Source organism: Sus scrofa, chromosome 9 (genome assembly GCF_054392235.1).
Source record: "Sus scrofa isolate SSC_HxYL_T2T_F1_AM1 chromosome 9, Sscrofa_HxYL_maternal_Yorkshire_Landrace_v2.0, whole genome shotgun sequence".
Classification (NCBI taxonomy): Eukaryota; Metazoa; Chordata; class Mammalia; order Artiodactyla; family Suidae; genus Sus; species Sus scrofa.
The window spans coordinates 39,839,564-39,862,726 of NC_139391.1; the positions used below are offsets into that span (position 1 = coordinate 39,839,564).

The 23,163-nt window shown below is 43.7% G+C and overlaps 1 protein-coding gene across 11 annotated transcripts in view; it reads left to right on the top strand.

The window, feature by feature from the left end:
• The window catches only part of DIXDC1 (DIX domain containing 1), a 78,745-nt gene extending 56,649 nt beyond the window's left edge, over nucleotides 1-22,096 (top strand). For 6 of the 11 annotated variants that reach the window (XM_084976016.1, XM_084976017.1, XM_003129869.6 and 3 more), the window contains 10 exons: nucleotides 2,200-2,304; nucleotides 2,735-2,788; nucleotides 3,659-3,751; nucleotides 3,834-3,905; nucleotides 4,904-4,993; nucleotides 5,834-5,995; nucleotides 6,533-6,599; nucleotides 15,079-15,184; nucleotides 16,908-17,016; nucleotides 18,832-22,096. In XM_084976016.1, the coding sequence (XP_084832142.1) occupies nucleotides 2,200-2,304; nucleotides 2,735-2,788; nucleotides 3,659-3,751; nucleotides 3,834-3,905; nucleotides 4,904-4,993; nucleotides 5,834-5,995; nucleotides 6,533-6,599; nucleotides 15,079-15,184; nucleotides 16,908-17,016; nucleotides 18,832-18,918 (945 nt within the window). In that variant the 3' untranslated portion in view covers nucleotides 18,919-22,096. Of the gene's footprint in view, nucleotides 1-791; nucleotides 2,305-2,734; nucleotides 2,789-2,996; nucleotides 3,752-3,833; nucleotides 3,906-4,903; nucleotides 4,994-5,833; nucleotides 6,394-6,532; nucleotides 6,600-10,232; nucleotides 11,540-15,078; nucleotides 15,185-16,907; nucleotides 17,017-18,831 lie in introns of those variants that run through there. The other 5 variants (XR_014815232.1, XR_014815230.1, XR_014815229.1 and 2 more) reach the window with 4 other exon arrangements.
• Nucleotides 22,097-23,163: the final 1,067 nt, after the last annotated feature.

A 23,163-nucleotide genomic window follows, 5' to 3' on the forward strand; every position in this document is an offset into this window, starting at 1 on the left:
GTGCTCCAGTATATGGCTATATGATAATTTATTTAATCAGTTCTTATTGATAGTCTTCTGGGTTATCTCCAGTCTTTTGTTAATACAATCACTGATCTAGCTAATAATTTTGCATATGTGTGTCATTTCACCCATGCGAGAGTATATGTACTGAATGAACACATAGAAGTGGAAAAAGATGTGTTAAGCTGCTGCTTTCCTCCCCTCCCCTACACGCCCATTCATGGGCTAGGCTAGGGTGTAACTCAGCAGCATTTTCCAGAGTATGTTCTGTAGCCTTAGTCTTTTAAGACACTCCAGAAAACATAATGTTCCATGCTCCAATAAGTTTGAGAAATGCTGTACAGGCTGGAAGAGTCAGAGTGAATGACAGCTTATGAAAGGGCCAGAGAAGGTCTGTCGTGAAGAGGTTGGCCTAAAAAATGTTTAGAATATTAACCACAGAAGCAGTTTTTCTCCCATGTGACACTTGTTAGCATCCCGTGGAGCACACTTTGGGAAATGTCCCTCTGAACTGCTAATGCCAAGGGTGACTTGGACCACCTTGCCATGTGTTGTCATGGCAGAAAGCATGTTTAAGAATGGGCTCCTTGCGAGTGCCCATCGTGGCGCAGTTGTTAACGAATCTGACTAGGAACCATGAGGTTGCGGGTTCGGTCCCTGCCCTTGCTCAGTGGGTTAACGATCCGGTGTTGCCGTGAGCTGTGGTGAAGGTTGCAGACTCGGCTCGGGTCCCGAGTTACTGTGGCTCTGGCATAGGCTGGCAGCTACAGCTCCGATTTGACCCCTAGCCTGGGAACCTCCATATTGCTGCAGGAGCGGCCCCAAAAAGAGCAAAAAGACAAAAACAAAAAAACAAAACAAAACAAAAAAAAAGAATGGGCTCCTTGAGTTCCCGCTGTTGCTCAGCAGAAACAAACCTGACTAATATCCTTGAAGATGCAGGTTCGATCCCTGGCCTCACTCAGTGGGTTAAGAATCCGGCGTTGCCATGGGCTGTGGTGTAGGGTGAAGATGCGGCTTGGAACCCACGTTGCTGTGGCTGTGGCGTAGGCTGACGGTTACAGCTCTGATTCAACCACTAACTTGGGAATCTCCATATGCTGAGGGTGCCATCCTAAACAAAGACAATAATAATAAGGAATGAAATAACAATAATAAAAAATAAATTAAAAAAGAAACTATTGTGGCAAAAACAAAAACAAAAACAAATACAGAATGAGCTCCCACATTCTCCATAGGCTGCACCACTTCTTTGCAGTCTGTAAAGAGAGAAAAGTCAGGGCAAATCTGCTGGTTTGCAGCACATTAGTTCCATTTGAAGTCACCACAGTTGGAGGATGGTGTCATAGGTGATCCCTTTAAAGAAGTATGTACAACCCACCTTGTCTTAGGCCTGGTAGGATCAAGATAGTCTGTGCTGAGAGAAAGGTAGCCTAAAGCTAGTATGATCCTACGACGCTGGGAAGATGAACCATCAGTCTGAGAACAGTTCTGAGCATCGAAATAGACTCTCAATCCTGGTCCAGACTAGGCTTTGGAAGGCAGGATGGAAATGACTCCAGGGCTCCTATAAGAACAGGGTGTCAGGCAGCAGTGGGGCCCAGCCCTCTAGGAATGGGGACTTGGTAGAAAAGGAGAAGAAAAAAGAGCTCATCTAGATTGAGTAGTTATAGACCCAAGACGTAGAGGAGAAAGCCAGGGAGGGAGGAAGGAGAGTTCATGGTCTAAGGTCACGTGGACCCCAAAACAAGTGGTAGATGAGTAACTTGAGTCTAAGTCTGTCTGATCCCCAAGGCCACTCCCTCTCTCTCATCATGCTGTCAGCAGCTCAGGGTAGGGGCAAGTAGTGAGTGGAGGGGAAATCAGGTTTCAGTCAGCTGGGTGGGAAAATGGACAGGGTTTTCCTTTAGATGCTAGAAAAATCCCTCATCACCTTCTCCTGGCAAGACCCTGTACTCTTCCCCACCCCCCCCCCGCCCCGGCCTCACCCATGGCTTGCAGAAGTTCCTGGGCCAGGGATCAAACCCGAACCACAGCAGTGACAACACTGAATCCTTAACCTCTCAGCCACCAGGGAACTCCCTCTTTTTGTCTTCTAGTTTACCAGAACTAGTGCTGAATATGCAGTAAGGGGATTAGTAATAACTAGCTGACGAATGAGTTGGGAGCATAGTAGTGAGTGTGCTTTCTCCCCAGGATGCCTTGCAGCAGAGGCTGACTCAGCAGGACACATCTGTCCTTCAGCTCAAACAGGAACTACTGAGGGCAAATATGGACAAAGATGAGCTGCACAACCAGAACGTGAGTTGAAAGAGTGAACTTGGACTTCGCTGAGCCCCAGTAGCCAAATAGGATACAGTATGAAGTCCTGTTAGATCTGCCATCCTAATCTCTCATCTTACTTCTGCGATGCCTGTCCTCGGAGTCTGCAGTTCTTTTTTATTCCCCATCAGACTCATCTGTGTTAGGTGAAAGCCCATACCACACTGGCCTTGAGCCCTCCAACTTTGAGGACACTGAAACACTGAGAGCTGTATTGTTTGTTTGGTCTGAGTATCTCACTCAGGACATGGAGAGCAGCTGAGTGTTTTTAGCCTAACCATGCCCTCTCTGTGCTGTATGCTGTACCTGCCAACATCAACGCCAGTTGCTAAGTAGCTCTTTTCCTACAGCTTGGCAGACAATACCCAATACCTTCATGCCAGTGAATTCTTTCTTATTCTTTTTGCAGGTGGATCTGCAGAGGAAGCTGGATGAGAGGAACCGGCTCTTGGGAGAATATAAAGTAAGAAAGCAGGAGTTCCCGTCATGGCGCAGAGGAAACAAATCCGACTAGGAACCATGAGGTTGTGGGTTTGATCCCTGGCCTTGCTCACTGGGTTAAGGATCTGGCGTTGCCATGGGCTGTGGTGTAGGCTGCAGATGCGGCTCGGATCTGGCATTGCTGTGGCTCTGGCGTTGGCCGGCAGCAACAACTCCAATTAGACCCCTAGCCTGGGAACCTCCTTGTGCTGTGGGTGTGGCCCTAAAAAGACAAAAAGACAAAATAAATAAATAAAGTAAGTAAGTAAGAATGTGTATCGGTTTGGAAGTGATTTCTGACCTTTTGTGAACAGCCTGTTATTGCTCTTGCCTTAAGGACTGTTCTTCTCATCCTTGCTTTCTGCAAGGAACTCCTTTCCAGAGATCCCTTTCTTTCCTTTTTCTTTTTTTTGGCCCTTCCCACAGCACGTGGAAGTTCCCAGGCCAGCAATCGACCCCTCACCACAGTGGCCACACTGAAACCTTAACCCACTGTGCCACAAGAGAACTCCTAGGGTCCCCTTGATTCCCTAACCCTGAAGGTAGATAGCATGGCTAGGAGAAGGTACAGAGATCTAGGAGTCTGGAAACTTCAGTTCACTCTTAACCTTTATGTCTAACTAGCATGCATGGCAGGTCGTGGTCCTTTTACTAATGGTGGTTCCTTTCCTCCTTCCCTTTCCCAGAATCCTTTGCACCGGGTGAGGCTCCCACAGTGTGTGATGTCCCCCTGTGCAGCTTGAGGAAAGGACTCTTCCCTCTGAGGCTTTACTTTCCTCGGGTGGAAATTGCATCACAAAAGGTGGACCTTTGGATGTCCTTGGCTTTGCCGTACACTCTGTTTCTATTGCAGAAAGAGCTGGGGCAGAAGGACCGCCTCCTGCAGCAGCACCAGGCCAAGTTGGAAGAAGCACTTCGGAAACTCTCTGAGGCCAGTTACCAGCAGGTGGGAACATGTTCAGCCTGACTTTCCTGCCTCTCTGACCTGAAGAAATCCTTTTCTGATTGAGTGTCTGGTTTGTTTGCAGGTGGATCTGGAGCGGGAGCTGGAACACAAAGACGTCCTTTTGGCTCACTGCATGAAAAGAGAGGCAGAGGAGGTAACCTGCCCCTCAGGGTCCCCTCCCACATATAAAGGGGAAATAGGGAGATCCTGTATCTGACTCAGGGGTTAGCCAAGGCCACCGGTCAGTTTTTCAGGAGACTGTTTGGTGAGAAGGTTAAGAGTGCAGCTTCTGAGATAAAAAAAAAAAATCTGGTTTCAAATTACAACTTTACTACCTTTTTACCATTGTGTGACCTTAATTTGATTACCTTCTAAACTTTAGACATAAGGCTCATCTGGAAAATGGAAATAGTAGCCATCTCTGCCATTATGAAATATACATAAGATAGTCCTTCTAGATAGCAAAACACAGTCCTGGTAGATCCCCCTGGTACAGAGGTAGGCTCACAAAATATTAGTCATTGGGTTTTTTTTTTTTTTTTTTTGCCTTTTTTTAGGGCTGTACCCACGACATATGGAGGTTCCCAGGCTAGGGGTCTAATCGGAGCTACAGCTGCTGGCCTATAGCGCAGCCACAGCAATACCAGATCTAAGCCATGTCTGCGGCCTACACCACAGCTCACAGCAACTCCAGATCCTTAACCCACCGAGCAAGGCCAGGGATCGAACCCTCAACCTCATGATTCCTAGTCAGATTGTTTCTACTGCGCCATGACAGGAACTCCTATTCTTTTTTTTTTTCTATTACTGAAACAAAGGTAGAAGATACTGTAGCAGCATTCCCAGTGGCCTCCAGTGGCCAGGCACCGGCCAAGTTGGAGCCTCCAAGTCGAGGTTTCCATTCTGTTCCCTCTGCATTCAGCAGTGCTTTCAAGTGTCAAGTATTGGAGACATAGCAGTGAACAAAAGGGGAAAAAAAAAAACAAAAACTCTGCACTCATGAGGCTTAAATTTTAATAGAGACAATAAATGGATGCATAATTATTATATACTATGTCAGAAGGTGACCAATATAAAGAAGAAATATAAGACAGGACCTCTGGGTTTGGAATTCTACCTTATAACAGGCACCATTTCTTCCTGCTCTTATAGGTGACCAACTGCAATAGTCACAACTCTCAGAGCAATGGTTTTCTCTTTCCAGTGACAGGAAAAGGAGCTGCTTCAGTCACTCACAGAGGGGTAAGTCCTTAAGCTGTGATTATAGACTTGCCACTTCTAGCCAAAACCAGAAGAGTACCCTAGCCGTCGCCAGTAGAGTGGGCCATTTTTCTTTTTCTTATTTTTTTAAGGGCCGTACCCATAGCATAGAGAAGTTCCCAGGCTAAGGGTCCAGTCGGAGCCGTACACCACAGCCACAGCCACAGCCACAGCCACAGCCATGCCAGATTCAGATGCATCTGTGATCTGTACACCAGATCTTTAAACCACTGAGCAAGGCCAGGGATCAAACCCGAGTCCTCATGGATACTAGTCAGGTTCGTTATCACTGAACCACGAAGGGAGCTCCCTAGAATAGGCCTTTTATATCTCAGTTTTTTAATTCCTGCATCTAGTGGGTGTGTAAAGTTGCTATTCATTTGCTATCTAAAATTAAGGGTTATTAGGCAGGAGTTCCTGTTTTGGGTCAGCAGGATAAGAACCCTACGTAGAGTCCGTGAGGATGCAGGTTCGGTCCCTGGGCTTGCTCAAAGAGGTAAGGATCTGGCATTGCCACAAGCTGCAGAGTAGGTCAAAGAGGCGGATCAGATTCTGTATTGCTGTGGCTGTGGTGTAGGCCGGCAGCTGCAGCTCGGAAACTTCCATAAGCTGAAGGTGCGGCCCTAAAAAAAAAAAAAAATTATTGGGCAAATAGGAGCCTGCTTCTGTAGAGGCAAGTTTCCCACAGTTTACACCTCCTCCCTCAAAAATAAAGATCATTTCTGGAAACCTCTACCCCGTATCTTGGTGAGCCCAGCAGTTGGGATGTGGTTAACACCATGGCACTGCGCCATGCCAGCGGCTCCACATTCTTGCCCACAGACAAGCGACCTGCAGCTGGTTCGAGATGCCCTCCGAAGCCTGCGCAACAGCTTCAGCGGCCACGATCCTCAGCACCACACCATCGACAGCTTGGAGCAGGGCATCTCCAGCCTCATGGAGCGCCTGCATGCCCTGGAGACCCAGAGGAAGCAAGAGAGAAAGGTAATCCTCTCTCTCTGGTGTTTCTTTTACCTCGCAAAGTGGCATAATCTTATCACTTTTTAATGTAGATGAATGCAGTGCTAAGATATAAGACGCTAGTGATGGTTTACAGTTGCTTTTCTCTTTGGTTTAACCCTGGGGGAGCTGGCTGTTCATCGTGGTATGACAGTCCAGATAGAGTCCACAGGTAACTCCTGTTCCTAGCAACTGTCTAAGACCTGTGGTTCTTATCCCACAGGTCTTCCTTTGCTACTTATTCCCTGTCCTCTTCCTCGGAATGAGCTTGGCATTGGTTGAGGAAATAAAATGGGCAAGTGCATTGGAAAAAAAATTTAAAAATTCATTGGAAATTAGAAAGCTTTTCATTAAATGCACAATATTATTGTTAGGCTACACATGTCCAATTTCATATACTGTGGGAAATAATGTGGTAGAAAAATATATACTTTAGGTACATGTTAATGATTTAAATTTCTTGCTAAAAACTCCCATTGTGGAATCATTCATAACTCTTGTGATCTTTGCGTGGCTCCCCAGGTTCGGGGCAAGTCACCCAGAACTCAAGCTTGTAGTGAATACCGGGAATCCTGGCCCCCTAATTCAAGTAAGTACTCATTGCTCAGTAAGGACTTCTAGCATAATAGAGCAGAAATCTAGTATTTTTTATGCTACTGATATTTGGGGCATAGAATTATCTTGTACTACTACACTCTGTTTTGTTTTTGTTTTTGTTTTTTTTTTTTTTTTTGGTCTCTGTGCTATTTCTTGGGCTGCTCCCTCGGCGTATGGAGGTTCCCAGGCTAGGGGTCCAATCGGAGCTGTAGCCACCGGCCTACGCCAGAGCCACAGCAACGCGGGATCCGAGCCGTGTCTGCAACCTACACCACAGCTCACGGCAACGCCGGATAGTTAACCCACTGAGCAAGGGCAGGGATCGAACCCGCAACCTCATGGTTCCTAGTCGGATTCGTTAACTACTGCTCCACGACGGGAACTCCTACTACTTCACTCTTATAAAATGTTTCTGTAGCAATATTAGAGTCAAGTTGTTTCTGGGATGATGAAGACACACACCATCATCACCACCACCACCATTAATCCAGGTACCATTTAGCCACCTGCAGGATGCTGCTGATTCATAGAGGCTAAAATATCTTTGGAAAATAGACAAGCTCAAAACAGTTACACCAAACAGATCAAAGTATAAAACAACAAACACACATACAGATCACTCTAAAGTTCTAAAGTAGGGAGTTCCCTGGTGGCCTAGCAGTTAAGGATTTGGCATTGTCACTGTGTGGCTCTGGTTTGACCCCAGGCCTGGCAGTTTCCGCATGCTGTGGACTTGGCCAAATAAATAAACAAAAACCAAATAGTAAAAGGCTGACCAAAACCAGTTTTATATATTAAATACGCAATTTTTAAAACCACATTAATGGGAGTTCCCACTGTGGCTCAGTGGGTTAAGAACCTGACTAATACCCATGAGGATGCAGGTTCAATCCCTGGCCTCGCTCAGTGGGTTAAGGATCTGGTTTCTGTGAGCTGTGGTGTAGGTTGCAGACCCAGCTTGGGTCTGGTGTTGCTGTGGCTATGGTGTAGGCTGGCAGCTCTGGCTCCAATTCAACCCCTAGACTTGGGATTTCTGTGTGCCACAGGTGTGGCCCTACAAAGACAAAAAAAAAAAACCCCAAAAAACCAACAACAAAAATAAACCCCACATTAATAACAAAATCTAAAGTAAAGCACTTAAAGCACATGCACAAATATGCAAGATGGTGTCCTCAAGCCCCCAGGTATCTTTTCCTCTTGAATGAGTTATTTACACTGGGAATGAAACAGATTGTCTTAGTACCAGAATTAATTTCACTTTATTTTTCTAGCATTGCTTTGAATTTTTCTTTAGATTAGTAGAAACTGCCAGTATACATAGGTCTAAATATTTGGAAGCTCCTTATCAGAAGTCTAATACATTTCTCCCTCCTGAGAATAATTCTCTTGTGTATATAAATTACTTATTTCAAATACTAAATTTAATTCACAGCTTCTTATAAACTAGGTGTTTTTTTTTGTTTTGTTTTGTTTTTTTAGGGCCTTGCCCAAGACATAGGGAGGTTCCCAGGCTAGGAGTCCAATCGGAGCTTATCTTCCATTGACTTTTCAAAAGTCTCTCGAGTGGTCTTCTGGAAACATTCTTCTCCTTTACTTCATTAGTAATTGCCAACCAGGAGTTCCCATTGTGACTCAGGGGGTTAAGAACCTGACTAATACCCATGAGGATGCAGGTTCAATCCCTGGCCTCGCTCAGTGGGTTAAGGATCCACTATTGCCATGAGCTGTGATGTAGGTTGCAGATGCGGCTCAGATCCCGTGTTGCTGTGGCTGTGGCATAGGCCAGCAGCTGTAGCTCTGATTCATCTCCTAGCCTGACTCCTAGCCATGGCTGTTGCCCTAGAAAGTCACACACACACACAAATTCCATGTTGTCACTGCAATGGCTTGGGTTGCTGCTATAGCACAGGTTTGGTCCCTGGCCCAGAAAGTTCTGCATGCCACAGGTGTGGCAAAAGAAAAAAAAAATTAAAAGACAATCAGAATAGGAGAAAACGTTAGAAAATCATGTATCTGATAAGGGCCTGGGATGAAAAATATGTAAAGAACTCCTGCGATTTAACATAAAAGGCAAAAATATCTGATAACAAATGGGCAAAGGACTCGAACAGACATTTCTCTAAAGAGGATGAATAAATGGATAATAAGCATGTGAAGATATGCTGAAAATAATTAGTTATTAGGGAAATGCAAACCAAAACCACAGTGAGATACCACTTCATTCCTACTAGGTGGTTCCAAAAAAATGGAAAATGACAAGTGTTGGTGAGGATGTGGAGAAATTGGAACCCTCATATATTGCTGGTGGGAATGTAAAGTGGTACAGTTGCTGTGGAAAATAGTTTGGTGGATCGTCAAAAAGTTAGACATAGAGGAGTTCCTGTTGTGGCTCAGCGGTAATGAACCCCCCTAGTATCCAAAAAGACTCAGGTTTGATCCCTGGCCTTGCTCATTGGGTTGGGGATCCGGCGTTATGGTGAGCTGCAGTATAGGCCACAGATGCAGCTGGTATCCTGAGTTGCCGTGGCTTTTGCATAGGCTGGCAGCTGCAGTTCCGATTTACCCCCTAGCCTGGGAACCCCCATATGCCTCAGGTGTGGCCCTAAAAAAAAAAAGCAAAAAAATAAAAAGTTTTGTTCCAAAAAAAAAAAAACCTTGTACACACATGTTCATAGCAACATTATCCACAATAGCTAAAAGGTGAGAACAACCCAAATATCCATCAGTTGATGACTGGATAAACAAATTCTGGAATATGTATACAATGAAATATTATTACGCCGTAAAAGGAACAAAGTACTGATACACACTACCAGATGCATGAACCTGGAAGATGTTAAACTAAAAATGCCAGGAGTTCCCGTCGTGGCTCAGTGGTTAACGAATCTGACTAGGAACCATGAGGTTTCGGGTTCAATTGCTGGCCTTGCTCAGTGGGTTAGGGATCTGGCATTGCCATGAGCTGTGGTGTAGGTCGCAGATGTGGCTCGGATCCCGCGTTGCTGTGGCTGTGGCGTAGGCCAGTGGCTACAGCTCCGAATGGACCCCTAGCCTGGGAACCTCCACATGCCGTGTGAGCGGCCCAAGAAATGGCAAAAAAGACCAAAAAAAAAAAAAACCACCCTAAACTAAAGATGCAACACACAAATTGAGTGAATCCTTTTATATGAAGTGTCCATAATAGGCGAATCCTTAGGGACAGAAAGTAGGGAAGATTAGACAGATGTCAGGATTGGGAAGAGAGTGACTGTTTAATGGGTACAAGGTTTCCTTTTAGGACAGTGCGAATGTTCTGGAACTAGATAGTGGTGATGGTTACAACAACACTGTGAACATACGAAATGCCACTGAATTGTACACTTTAAATGGTTAAAATGGTGAGTTTTGTGTTATGTGAATTTTGCCTCAATTTTTTAAAAAGTGAGTTTAAAAAAAAGAAGGCTGGGGAGTTCCCGTCATGGCTCAGTAGTTAACGAATCCGACTGGGAACCTTGAGGTTGCGGGTTCGATCCCTTGCCTTGCTCAGTGGGTTAAGGATCCGGCGTTGCTGTGAGCTGTGGTGTAGTTTGCAGATGCGGCTCAGATCCCGCGTTGCTGTGGCTCTGGCGTAGGCTGGTGGCTACAGCTCCAATTCGACCCCTAGCCTGGGAAGCTCCACATGCCGCAGGAGCAGCCCAAGAAATGGCAAAAAGACAAAAAAAAATAAATAAATAAAAAGAAAAATAAAAAAATAGGAGGCTGGGAGGAGGCTTGCTCCTACTCTAATAGCAAGAACAAGTTGGATTGTCTTCAAACACCACAGGTTTCTTGAATCCATCATAGAGGTGAAGTCCTAGGGCAGCCACCTAACCTGAAACATAAGCAAGTGCCACCACCGAGAGAGAGAGGAGACAAGCACTGGGTCACTTGTGGCAGAGCACGGGCTGAAGACGGGGCCACCATACAAACAGATGAGAGTTCAGCTGAGAGTTTAATTACGCAAAGCTGAGCAGAGAGTATAGGAACTCTGGGGCCCAAAAATGCAAGAAGAGCTTGCACCTACTTGCAGCCTCTTCCATTGACCTCCATTGGGTGCTTATGACAAAGACAAAGACTGGTTATGGGAACAGAGTCTGGAGAAAACCTCTTTGGGTGGTGGAGGCCCCAAGGAAGGGAGCAGCTGTCACTGCTGGAAAAGCATGAATCCTGTTGTTGTGCCCTCCCTGTTCCTGCTTCAGCTAGGGGAAAGAAAAATGGATAAAAGAACTCCCCACCCCTGGGGTTGGAAGGTGGCAGGAAACTGTCTTGAGCTCAGATCATTAGAGGTTGCCTACCACTGAGGACAGAGTCAGATCACGAGAATGCCCCACTCTTAAGACTGAGTTTGGATCGTGACAACAGAGAAGCCCCCTCATCCCTTACCACCAGCTGAGCGAGTGCTGCATAATATGCAATAGCAGCCTGCTTCCGTAAGAGGGGCGCGCGCGGTGGAGAGACTGATTGAGGCACAGGCACAGGACTAAAATCTAAAGCTAAGGGTGGAGCAGGAACATTGAGGAAAACCCTCCAGTAAACCAGCTGCCCTCCTAAAATATAACTAGGAGTTCCTGTTGTGGCTCAGTAGTTAACACACCCGACTAGTATCCGTGAGGACAGGGGTTCGATCCTTGGCCTTGCTCAGTGACTTAAGGATCCAGCGCTGCCAGGAGCTATGGTGTAGGTTACAGATGAGGCTTGGATCTGGCATTGCAGTGGCTGTGGCATAAGCCAGCAGCTGTAGCTCCAATTCCACCCATAGGCCAGTAGCTGTAGCTCCGATACGACCCCTAGCCTGGGAACTTCCATATGCCTCAGCTGCAGCCCTAAAAAGACAAAAAGACCAAAAAAAAAACCAAAAAAAAACCCAAAAACAAACCCCAAAACAAACAAACAAACAAACAAAAAAAAAACAAACGTAACTAGAGAAATCTGAAGGTCATTGAAAGTAACTAACAAAAATCCCAGTCCCAGGCGCAAGTCCTGACTAGATTGACTCAACTGTCACCATTAATGGCTGGGAAGAACAAGCAGTGTGCCCATTTCTAGACATAAACTTTTTTTTTCTTTGTTTTTTAGGACCACTCCTGCAGCATATGGAACTTCCCAGGGTTCTGGGGTAGAATCAGAGCTGCATCTTCAACCTACACCACAGCTCAAGGCAACACCAGATCCATAACCCACTCAGTGGGGGCCAGGGATTGAACCCACATCCTCATGGATACTAGTCAGGTTCTTACACTGCTGAGCCACATGGGCACTCCTAGACATAAACATTTTTTTTCCTTCTTCTTACATGTGATGTCTGATAGTCAGTAAAAAATTACTAGATCTTTAAGAAAAATGACAAGTGACAAGCCACTGTCAAGAGTCAGTAAGTGTCTATTCAAGAGTAGGCTCAGACATGACTGGTATGTTGAAATCATCAGAAAAGGATTTTTTTTTTTTTGGCCTTTTTATGGTCTCACCTTTGGCATACGGAGGTTCCCAACTAGGGGTCGAATCGGTGCCTAGCCGCCGGCCTACACCAGAGCCACAGCAACGTGGGATCCTTAACCCACTGAGCAAGGCCAGAGATCGAACCTGCAACCTCATGGTTCCTGGTCAGATTCGTTAACCACTGAGCCACGACAGGAACTCCTTATTTATTTATTTTTTTAGGATACGGGTTTGATCCGTGGCCTCGCTCAGTGGGTTAAGGATCCGGCATTGCCGCAAGCTACAGCATAGGTTGCAGATGTGGCTTGGATCCAGCGTTGCTGTGGCTGTGGCATAGGCTGGCAGCTACAGCCCCAATTCAGCCTCTAGCCTGGAAACTTCCATATGCCTCCACTGTGGCCCCAAAAAGACAAAAACATAAAAATAAATAAAAATATTTAAAGACATCACACTGCAGATCCAAGAAGTTCTGAGACCTTCAAGAAGTGTGAATAACAACACCACCAAAGCAACAAAAAAGTCAAATTGCTGAAAATCAAAGAAAATGGAAAATCTTGAAGATAACCAGAGAGGGAGAGAAATATTACGTACAGAGAAGCAAAGATGAGAATTACAAACTTCTCATCTGACCTTGCAAGTCATAAGATAGTGTGGGGACATCTTTAAAGTACTGGAAGAAAAAACTCCATTAAATCCAGAATTCTTTAGCTAGAGAATATTTTTTCCCTCCACAAACCCCAAGAGAATCCATTACAAGCAGACTTGTACTACAGGAAATTTTAAAGGAATTTCTTCAGATAGGAGGAGTATGATATGAAAGAAACTGAAATCTACGAAAAGAAGTGGTCAAAATGAAAGTAAATATAGAAGACCTTTTTCCTCCCTTATTTTTAATTTTTATTAAAAATTGCTCTAAAAGGTAACAGACTGTTTATAGCAAAAATAGTATTGATGTATACCATATGTAAAAACCATATGGTTTATATCATAAGTGAAAGTAAAATAAATGACAATAGTTCAAAGATTGGGATGGAGGAATTGGAACTCTACTGTTGTAAGTTTTCTACTGTTGTAACTTCTTTTGTTCTTATATTACATGTGAAATAGTATAGTATTGGAAAGCTAATTGAAGATGTTTGTTTATTTATATATTTATTTTTGTCTCTTTTTTAGAGCCGCACTCTCAGCATGTGGAGGTTCCCAGGCTAGGGGTTGAATCAGAGCTGTAGCTGCCAGCCTACATACACCACAGCCACAGCCACATGGGATCCAAGCCGCGTCTGCAACCTACACCTACACCGAAGCTCACAGCAACGCCGGAACCTTAACCCACTGAGCGAGGCCAGGGATCAAACCCACAACCTCATGGTTACTAGTTGGGTTCGTTAACTGCTGAGCCATGATGGCAACTCCAAGACGTATATTTAAATTCAAAAGCAACCACTAAATTGTAGCTTGGGTCACTACTGTGGTTCATTCCGAGGCCCAGGAACTCCACATGCCTTGGGTGCAGCAGGAAAAAAAAAAAAAAAAAAAAAGGAGTTCCCGTTGTGGTTCAGTGGTTAACGAATCCAACGAGGAACGATGACGTTGCAGGTTCGATTCCTGGCCTTGCTCAGTGGGTTGGGAATCCACGTTACCGTGAGCTGTGGTGTAGGTTGCAGACACAGCTCAGATCCCGCGTTGCTGTGGCTGTGGCGTAGGCCAGTGGCTACAGCTCCAATTCGACCCCTAGCCTGAGAACCTCCACATGCTGCAGGAGCAGCCCAAGAAATAGCACAGAGACCAAAAAAAAAAAAAAACCACTTTCTTAAAAAAAAAAAAAAAGATATGGGTGCAATGCAGAAATGTAGATGGGGGATACAGTAGACCTTATACCTTTTAGATTGGAAGCACGAGACCCCTTGTAATCTGAGTTTCCAAGGTTTCTTTGCTCCTGTGGTTCTTATTCATCATTTCTCTTATCATGAATTACGTGCACATTCTCTACCACTGACCTCTACAGTCTAGATGTTGGCAGTGTCTGCAGCTCTTGCTAAGTGTCCATTCTACCCTGGGTGAAATCTTGCTGGGCTTCTCTGACCTCTTGATTCTTAGCAATAGTGCTTGTCAGAAGGGTTGCTATTCCCCTGCTAGAATCACCTGGAATGGGTGAAAATTAGAGTTTCGTTGCAAAAAAAAAAAAAAGAGTCTTGTTGCTGAACTTGGCCTCTGTCCAATGGTGCCAAATAGAAACTCAGAGACAGAGTTTTGGGTGAAGGAGAAAAAGATGGCTTTATTGCTTTGCCAGGCAAAGGAGGCCATGACAGGCTCATGCCCTAAAGACTGTTCCCTCCCTTGGGAGAGAATGGAAAGTGGTTTTATAGTTTGGGAGTAGAAAATAGGGTCACAGATAAGGATCAGGGTAGAGGCAAGCTCCTATTCTTCTTCCAAGCTGGTATTTAGTGGCCCTGGGACTGGTTCTGGCGGTTGTCCTTCTTTCTGGAATGAGCAAGTGCTCCATATCATCCTTCATTAGTTGGTAGTTTAGTTCTGCAGAAGAATTCAAAGATATTGTCTTGTATATTCCTTGAGGAGAAACCAGGACCCTGCCCCAAGGCTGCACTATTGTTTCTTGACGGCTTCTCCCTGATCTCTGCATCCCCTCCCTTCCCTGATTAACAACTGTTTGAAACTGCCCTTTGAAACTCAGGGAAGATCATGGAAACTGAAAGAGGCCTATTTCCTAAAACTAGAAATGGGGAACACAGAAAGGCTTTCGTGCCCAGGATTCCCTATGGGGCCCCGCTTGGTTTCGGCCCTGGTAAGAGCACTCATGTCCGAAGCACCTGTTAGGGGCACCAGTGGTGACTTCATGTGGGTCCCACCCTAGGAACATGGTTTTTGGCAAGGGTATGAAAACTGTGCTGTGACTTCAGGCCGCCTCATTTCTCCTGGGACATTTTGAAAAACTGGAAATCAGGGGGAGTTGGAAGCAAACTGGATGGTCTGATCACAAAGTGTCTCTCCGATTGCAGGGTTGCCTCACTCACAGAGCTCTCCAGCTGTCAGCAGCGCCTGCACGAAAGTGCTCTATTTCACTGACCGGTCACTTACGCCCTTCATGGTCAACATACCAAAGAGGTGAGGTTCTGGGATCATTAATTCTCCTTTAAAAAGAACAGGGGAGTTTCTGTCATGGCGCAGCGGAAACGAATCTAACTAAGAACCATGAGGTTTCGGGTTCAATCCCTGGCCCCTCTCAGTGGGTTAAGGATCCGGCGTTGTCATGAGCTGTGGTGTAGGTGTAGCTGTGGTGTGGTGCAGATGCGACTTGGATCCCGTGTTGCTGTGGCTGTGGTGTAGGCCAGCAGCTACAGCTCCTGTTAGACCCCTAGGCTGGGAACCTTCACATGCCACGGACACAGTTCTCCAAAAGACAAAAAGACAAATAAATAAATAAATAAATAAAAAGGACAAGAAGGAGCTCCCATTGTGGTGCAACAGGATCAGTGATGTCTCTGTAGCACCAGGATGCAGGTTTGATCCCTGGCCCAGTACAGTGGATTAAGGGATCCATTGTTGCCACAGCTGCAGTGTAGGTCACAATTGTGGCTTAGGTCTGATCCCTGGCCTAGGAACTCCATATGCCACGGGGCAGCCAAAAAAGAAAAAAGAAAAAAAAAAAGGACAGGAAGGCAGAATCATTAGTTACTGTCTGTCTAACCCACTGAGAGGTGTTTGAGCCGCAGTGTCGTGAGAAGAGTACAGAAGATACAGATTCCAGTGCAGCTTCACCACTAAGCAGTGACATTGCAAGGGACAAGTCATGATCTCCTACCAGGTACAGACACAATAATAGTGCTTCCAATCTTGATATGGAAAGATGACCCAAGTTAAGGAATAACCATTTTTTAAGTGTCGAAAATAGCTCCTGGTAATAGCCGTGGATTGCAGCTTGGCATTGTAGGGCTGTTTATCACTCATTGATCTTTGTTATTATTTGATGACTGCAACTAACCTACAGAGAATTCATGCTTAAAATTTTCAAACACTCAGTTAATATCCTCCCTTTTAAGGTAAATGGCTTTGATTTTTTTTTTTTTCTTCTTAGGGCCTCACCCACGGCATATGGAAGTTCCCAGGCTAGGGTCAAATCAGAGCTGCAGCTGCCGACCTACACCACAGCCACAGCAACACGGAATCCGAGCCACGTCTGCAGCCTCCGCTGCAACTCATGGCAATGCCAGATCCTTAACCCACCAAGCAAGGCCGGGGATTGAACCTGGGTACTCATGGATAACTAGTTGGATTCTTAACCTGCTGAGCCACAATAGGAACTCCTAAATGGCTTTGAAATAAAGATTTTTAAACTCTGGAACCAGCTACTGGGATAAAATTTCCCTTTCTGCTTATTTGGCCTGGGTTAGAGGGGAACTTTCTGAAGTAAAGATGGTGATACTTGATTTAATTCTCCAGCCTAGAGAAACGGAATTGTTGCAAAAAAGGAAATTAAGAGAACTAAGATATGTTGATAGTTTAAAGAGTTCGATTTCAGAGACTTTGTGTCTTATTTCCAGAGTAAAACAGGAAAAAAGCGCTTTGGCTACTGCCAAAGCAATAAATTTATTTTTAAAAAGTATTCTCAGATTGCCCCATTTGTGATACCATTTTCATTCCCTATATGTCTGGCTCCCTTACTTCCGCTGTCTCAGCCTCGTCTGGGTCATCAAGCGCAGTGACCAAACAAGGCCATGCTGTTTCTGCCTGCAGAGACTTTGGCAGGGGTCTGGGTTTCAAGTGAACACCTTATCTTTCCAACTTACTAATAAGTGGTCTATTTTAGTATTCTCTCCTTCTGTTGCAGGTTGGGGGAGGTGACACTGAAGGATTTTAAAGCAGCTATTGATCGAGAAGGAAATCACCGTTATCACTTCAAAGCCCTGGATCCTGAGTTTGGCACCGTCAAAGAGGAGGTACAGAATTTACCAGGGAGTCTAAGTGGTTTAGTTGTGTTTTTTTGTTTTGTTTTTAGGGCTGCACCCTCGGCATATGGAAGTTCCCAGGCTGGGGTCCAATCAGAGCTGGGAGTTCCTGTCTTGGCTCAGTGGTTAACAAATCTGACTAGGAACCATGAGATTGTGTGTTCCATCCCTGGCCTCGCTCAGTGGGTTAAGGATCCAGTGTTTCAGTGAGCTGTGGTGTAGGTCGAAGACATGGCTCGGATACCTTGTTGCTGTGGCTGTGGTGTAGGCTTGTGGCTACACCTCCGATTAGATCCCTAGCCTGGGAACCTCCCTATGCCGTGGGTTTGGCCGTAGAAAAGACAAAAAAAAAAAAAAAAAAAAAAAAAAAAGATAATCAGAGCTATAGCTGCCGGCCTACACCACAGCCACAGCAACCCGGGACCTGAGCCATGTCTGCAACATATACCACAGCTCATGGTAGCAGTGGATCCTTAACCCACTGAGCAAGGCCAGGGATCTAACCTGAATCCTCATGGATATTAGTTGGATTTGTTACCACTGCGCAACCACGGGAACTTCTAGTTGGTCATTCTTGAACCCCAGACTCCTACTCAAGGATTAGTACCCAGAGGTATACCTGCGATCCCTAACCAGGTCAGAGGAGTTTCCCAGAGCCTCAGGCCACTCGATTACTCTAGACCGAGAAGGTGCAGGGAATGGCCCAAGAAGCTGATGGCTTCCTTAGTTTAAAGTCTTAATCACTTTGACCAAACTTGGACAAAATTTTCATTTTAAAAAGAAAAAAGTTTTTTTAGGGAAAATGAAGAACTTATATTGAACAAAAGCTTGGCTTTGGGATCTCTTTTCTGTCTAGCCAAATCATAGAAAACTTTCTGCATCCTATATAGAGCAAAAAAATGAACTGGCAAGAGTACATGAAACTGTGTGTTGTGGTATTTTCTCAGAAAATAAAAATGAGGAAATTCTGCAAAGTTATCTATGCCTATTCTTAACTCCTTGACTGTTTGCTTTTTCTTTTTTTCTTTCTTTCTTTCTTTTTCTTTTTTTTTTTTTGCTTTTTAGGGCCACACCCTTGGCATACGGAAGTTCCCAGGCTAGGGGTGGAATGCACGTGCACAGCCCATGGCAATGCTGAATCCTTAACTGACCAAGACCAGGGATCAAACGCACATCCTCATAGATCCTAGTCAGGTTCGTTAACCACTGAGCCACGAAAGGAACTCCTCCTTGACTGTTTTCCTAGCCTACACTTCTCTTATACTCCATCTGCCAAAAAAGAGACTTTTTAAAAAAAAGCAGAGTTCTGGTTATGACCTATTTGCAAGAGCTGTCATTGTGGTTTTGGAATGAAAAAGGTTGGAAAGCCAATGTTTTATTTTGTAAAGATTTCCTTACTGAAATGTTTTCAAAACATTCTCTTAGTGGTTTAGGAAATGAATTGAATGAATGAAAAAAACTGCAGGAACACCTATTAAATATGGCCTTTGTTCTAACCCTTTGTTTACAATGCCGGGGGCCAAAATTCCCCCCCCTCTCTTTTTTTTTTTTTTTTTTTTTGTCTTTTTAGGGCTGCACCCATGGCATATGGAGGTTCCTAGGCTAGGGGCCGCCGGCCTACACCACAGCCACAGCAACTCAGGATCTGAGCCATGTCTGTGACCTAGACCACAGCTCACAGCAATGCCGGATCCTTAACCCACTGAGCAAGGGCAGGGATCGAACCTGCAACCTCATGGTTCCTAGTCGGATTCGTTTCCGCTGCGCCACGAGGGGAACTCCTAGGGGCTTCTTTTCTTTCTCTAGGTTTTCCACGATGATGATGCCATCCCTGGATGGGAAGGGAAAATTGTAGCCTGGGTGGAAGAAGACCACGGAGAGAATGAATGCTGAGTATTAGACTTGGGGTCTCGTGGAACTTGGCACTCCCTGGCTGCTTCACTCAGGAAAGAGGACTAAAACCAGAACACACTAAGAAGTTTTTAGTTCGTGCTGCCAAAACAGAAGCTTTTCCCAGTGCGACAGTCACAGGCCAGTCCTATTTCTGTGCCTGGCATGTGTGGTACTTAAAATCCCCGTCCAAATGTAGACAGTGGGTTCTTCTGGAGTTCCTTGTCCGTAGGAACACAGTATTTTATTCTACTCTGAGGACAACAAACCGAAGGCCTTAACCAATGGGGATGGACGATCCCGCTCCTGTCTGGGCATGGCTGCTATTATCTGGAACCTGGGAACTGGAGGCATCACTCCTGTGTGCTACAGTATTATTTCAACTGGCCTCAGTGGTTGCATCAATCAGAGTCCCAGCATTTGTACTCATAGACAAGGCAAAGGTACCAGCTTTTTTGCTTCTTTGCAGCTATTGCAAACCAAGAATAACTCATAAGGTGGTACCAAAGATAAAAGCCTACTCTTCAGGAATTTTTTGGATTGGACATGGATGGTGCTGAATTGATCGGATTGGGAAAGGCTGCCCATAATGTGCTATACTATGCTAAAACCACAATTAAGTAAGACTTTGGGCTGCCTCTTGTGTCTTAACTGGTTCTGCAACTTGTCCTTTAGCCCACAGAGGGCATATTTCATGGACTGCTCGTTTTCTCTGGGGACTCTTTAACTTTAGAGCCATTTTTTTCCCTTCCAGCTGACGAACTTTGTGTTTGAAAGGAATAAGGAGTGAAAGTCTCCTTTCAAATCCAGGCGGGTATGGAAAGGTGCTGCTACCCATATCTTGTTGACTTTCTTTCTCTCATGACTTTCTTTAGCTCATGGCATCTCCTTTGCAGTAAAAGGAGACCAACCTTTAGTTTCAGTATCTGTGATTTATAAGTACTGAGCATGAGTTACTGATCCACCCCTCTTCATTTCAAGGCCAGAATTATTTTCTATTATATATTTAGTCTAGACTGATCCTTTGGGGCACAATAGAAACCATGGGGCATGGAGCATGAGTTGTGAATGGCAGGGTTGATTCTGGGTGAAAAAACCTAGAATCCTTTCTCATGTGCAACACTGTCAAGTGTAGAAGGTAAAAAAGTTAATCTTTCAGAGATTATTTAATATCTTGGGTTATATCATTCATTCACCAAATACCATCAACCATATACATGTGTGTGTATATATACATATATGTATATGTATCAGTCTCCAAAGCAGTCTGCTTGTGATCACCAATGTACACTGCCAGCCAGAAGAGTCAGACAGATCAGCTCTGGGTTCTTGACCTGTCTGTCTCTAGTACATCTCCCCTCTGCAGTCATTTCAACAGACTACTTGTTGGAGCTCTGAGATGACATTTTGTTATTTTATATGGATGTGTCTTTTTAAAATAGTTCATGTTTGAAGGATTCTTTTGTACTCATTTGCTTTTTGTCCAAGAACCATGTCTATTTTTATAACTTGAGTGTGAGTTCTGTATATTCTCACATTCTATAACTGTATCCATTTTCTAGAGAACCCAGTAGCTTTTATACAAGCTCTTCTCTTACCAGTCCTTGTGATTTCAGAACAAGCTTTATTTTATTACAAGTATACTAAAGACAACTAACTCCTGTTCCAATTCTACCAGCCATTTTCGTTGTGGAGGTAGTTTTACATTGTTTATTTGCTCACTCCTCTGGCAGACAGAAGGAACTCAAAAGATACCTGATGTCGTTCATGTAAGTTTACCTGGTCTCCTCCTATTGAAGAATGATTTATCAGAAATGACTTGGAAAATTTGGGAAAGTCAGTTAAAAGCAAGAAGAATTCATTATGAAAGCAAACTGAAGAAAACAGTATATTCTGTCCTCCTTCCCCTCTCCCCACAACAAAGTCTGGAGAAAAAGTCCTTATGTTACCAATTTCTCTGTTGCATGAACTTTAGTGTTTTGCTATAAGACAGCATGAGGGTTATCAGGTCAAAATTTGTTATTGTATCTTCAGTACATTTTATCTTGAATGTCTGTCTCTTAAATCAGTTTTTACGTGCCAGTTTTGTTTCGGCAAACATTCTTACTGTTACGCAGAATTTAACTTTTCAGAGAAAAGTAAATTGGAAAGTTTTCAGAGTCCTCTACCTTGTCTTTTATCCATATGTCCTTTGGAAAAGGAGCTGCACGGCCTTAGTGCCTCCATAGAAAGCTCAAGTTAATAACTCCTTAATCTCACATGCCACGAGTGAAAACTAAGCATCCCCATTACAGGACGTCACTCCAATAATGTTTGTGTAAAATAGGTGGTAATCCTCATTCCAGTTTCTAAACAGAGGAGCCTTCTAGGAGGAGTGTGCATTGATTCATTCTGGTTTGAATGGTCTCCTCTTTGATACACTAGGAGGCTTTTGACTTATTGTCCTCTACTGGCATTTGTGTCTGATAGTCCATCCTGCTACTCCTGAAGTTCTCTTTCTTTGCGATAACTAAAGAACTAGGATGTTTAGAGTTCATGAAATAATCTTTAAACTCAATTTTAAAAAGTGACATTCTCATAAAAACTAAGTTTAAAAAGCCTAATTCCATGAAAAGCCTTCATTTAAAAACTGAAGACTATTCTCAGTTAACTAAAGTAGCTGGAATTGGAACACTTTACAGAAATTGTAAAGAATATAGGTTAAACTTCGTAATGGCAGTCCTACTTACTGACCAACTGTTCAGCTCTTTTTGACCAGGATGGTTGTAAATTAAGGAAAATATCTTTAGGCTCTACATCCAATCCAAGAGGGCTCTAATTACTTAAAAGCATATAGTCCACAGTTATAATAATTTTCATTTTTTCCATAAAATAAGCATTATGATTGCACACTCCTTCTATTGTCTGAATTTATGTAAGAGGTATAGCTTGCTTAAAATATATATGTAAAGTTATATTTTCTTAAAAACATGGATGTTTGCAACCAGTGCTTTCAAAGAGAGTATTATCATGTATTCTCTGTTTTACAATGTTTTCATGAAGACTGTGTCATTATATCAGAGGCTTCTGATTATCAAATCGATAACCAGTTTTTTAACTGCCTGTATGTACCAGATTTGTGAACTAATTAAAAAAAAAAACAGAAACACAAACTATGAATAAAATGGAGTTTGCAAACTAATGGCCATTAGCTATTTTCACTTGTGTTTATTGACTGACAATAATCAAGAAAGCCACTTACATTTAGTGAAAGGAAATTTCCTCAAGTGATCTCCCTGGTAGCATGTTTACTCATTACTTGGGGAGTGGTGATAAGGATTACTTTATTGCTACAGATAATACTATTGGTATTTCTAATGTATGTGCAAAATAGGTTATTATTACCAAAGAAAATTCACTTACTTAGCACCTCTTTTGATTATATATAAATATACAAACAAGAACTCGAGACTTTAAACTGTATGACAAGACAGTCTCTAATGCAAAAGCAAGAAACATTAACTTTCAGAAATGTGTATTTAAAAAAGCTAGAACTTCCAAACTGATTTGAAAGATGCCTTCCCAAAACTTACATAGCTTTTATTTATCACTTTAAGTGTTTAATAAGTTTTATCACTTTAAGTGTTTTATCTAAATCTTTAGCCCTGGGTGCTTTCATTTGACTTCCAATTACACATTTTCAACTATTAATCACAAGCCATTTTAATTGGGTTATTCCATCATTGTGTTAAAATTAAATATATATCTTTCACTACAAACTAATTCCTCTTTCCAACTAATCCATTCTATATCAGTAATATCCTACAAGTCTCAGGACTGATTTGACAAACCCAAGTATTTTTAGCCTACTTCTGGGGTAAACTTAACACTCCTGGACTCTGCCCTCCCATGATTTAGCTATACCTGTCAAAAATACATTCAAAATGCAAACTTGCTATGCACTGAAAAATGCAAAACAAGGTTTAAGCAAGGCTACCTAAGTAACTGAACAGCAAACTGAAGATCATCTCATAAAAAGGCTAATTTAGATCATGTTATTAAATTCAAATGCAGAAATACTATAGTAAAATATCTTAGCCAATTCAAAATTGTTAAAACACACACACACACACATATATATTTTTGCTTTTCAGGGCCGCACCCAAGGCATATGGAGGTTCCCAGGCTAGGGGTTGAATCAGAGCCACAGCAACACATCTGTGACCTAAACCACCTGGATCCCTAACCCACTGAGCGAGGACAGGGATC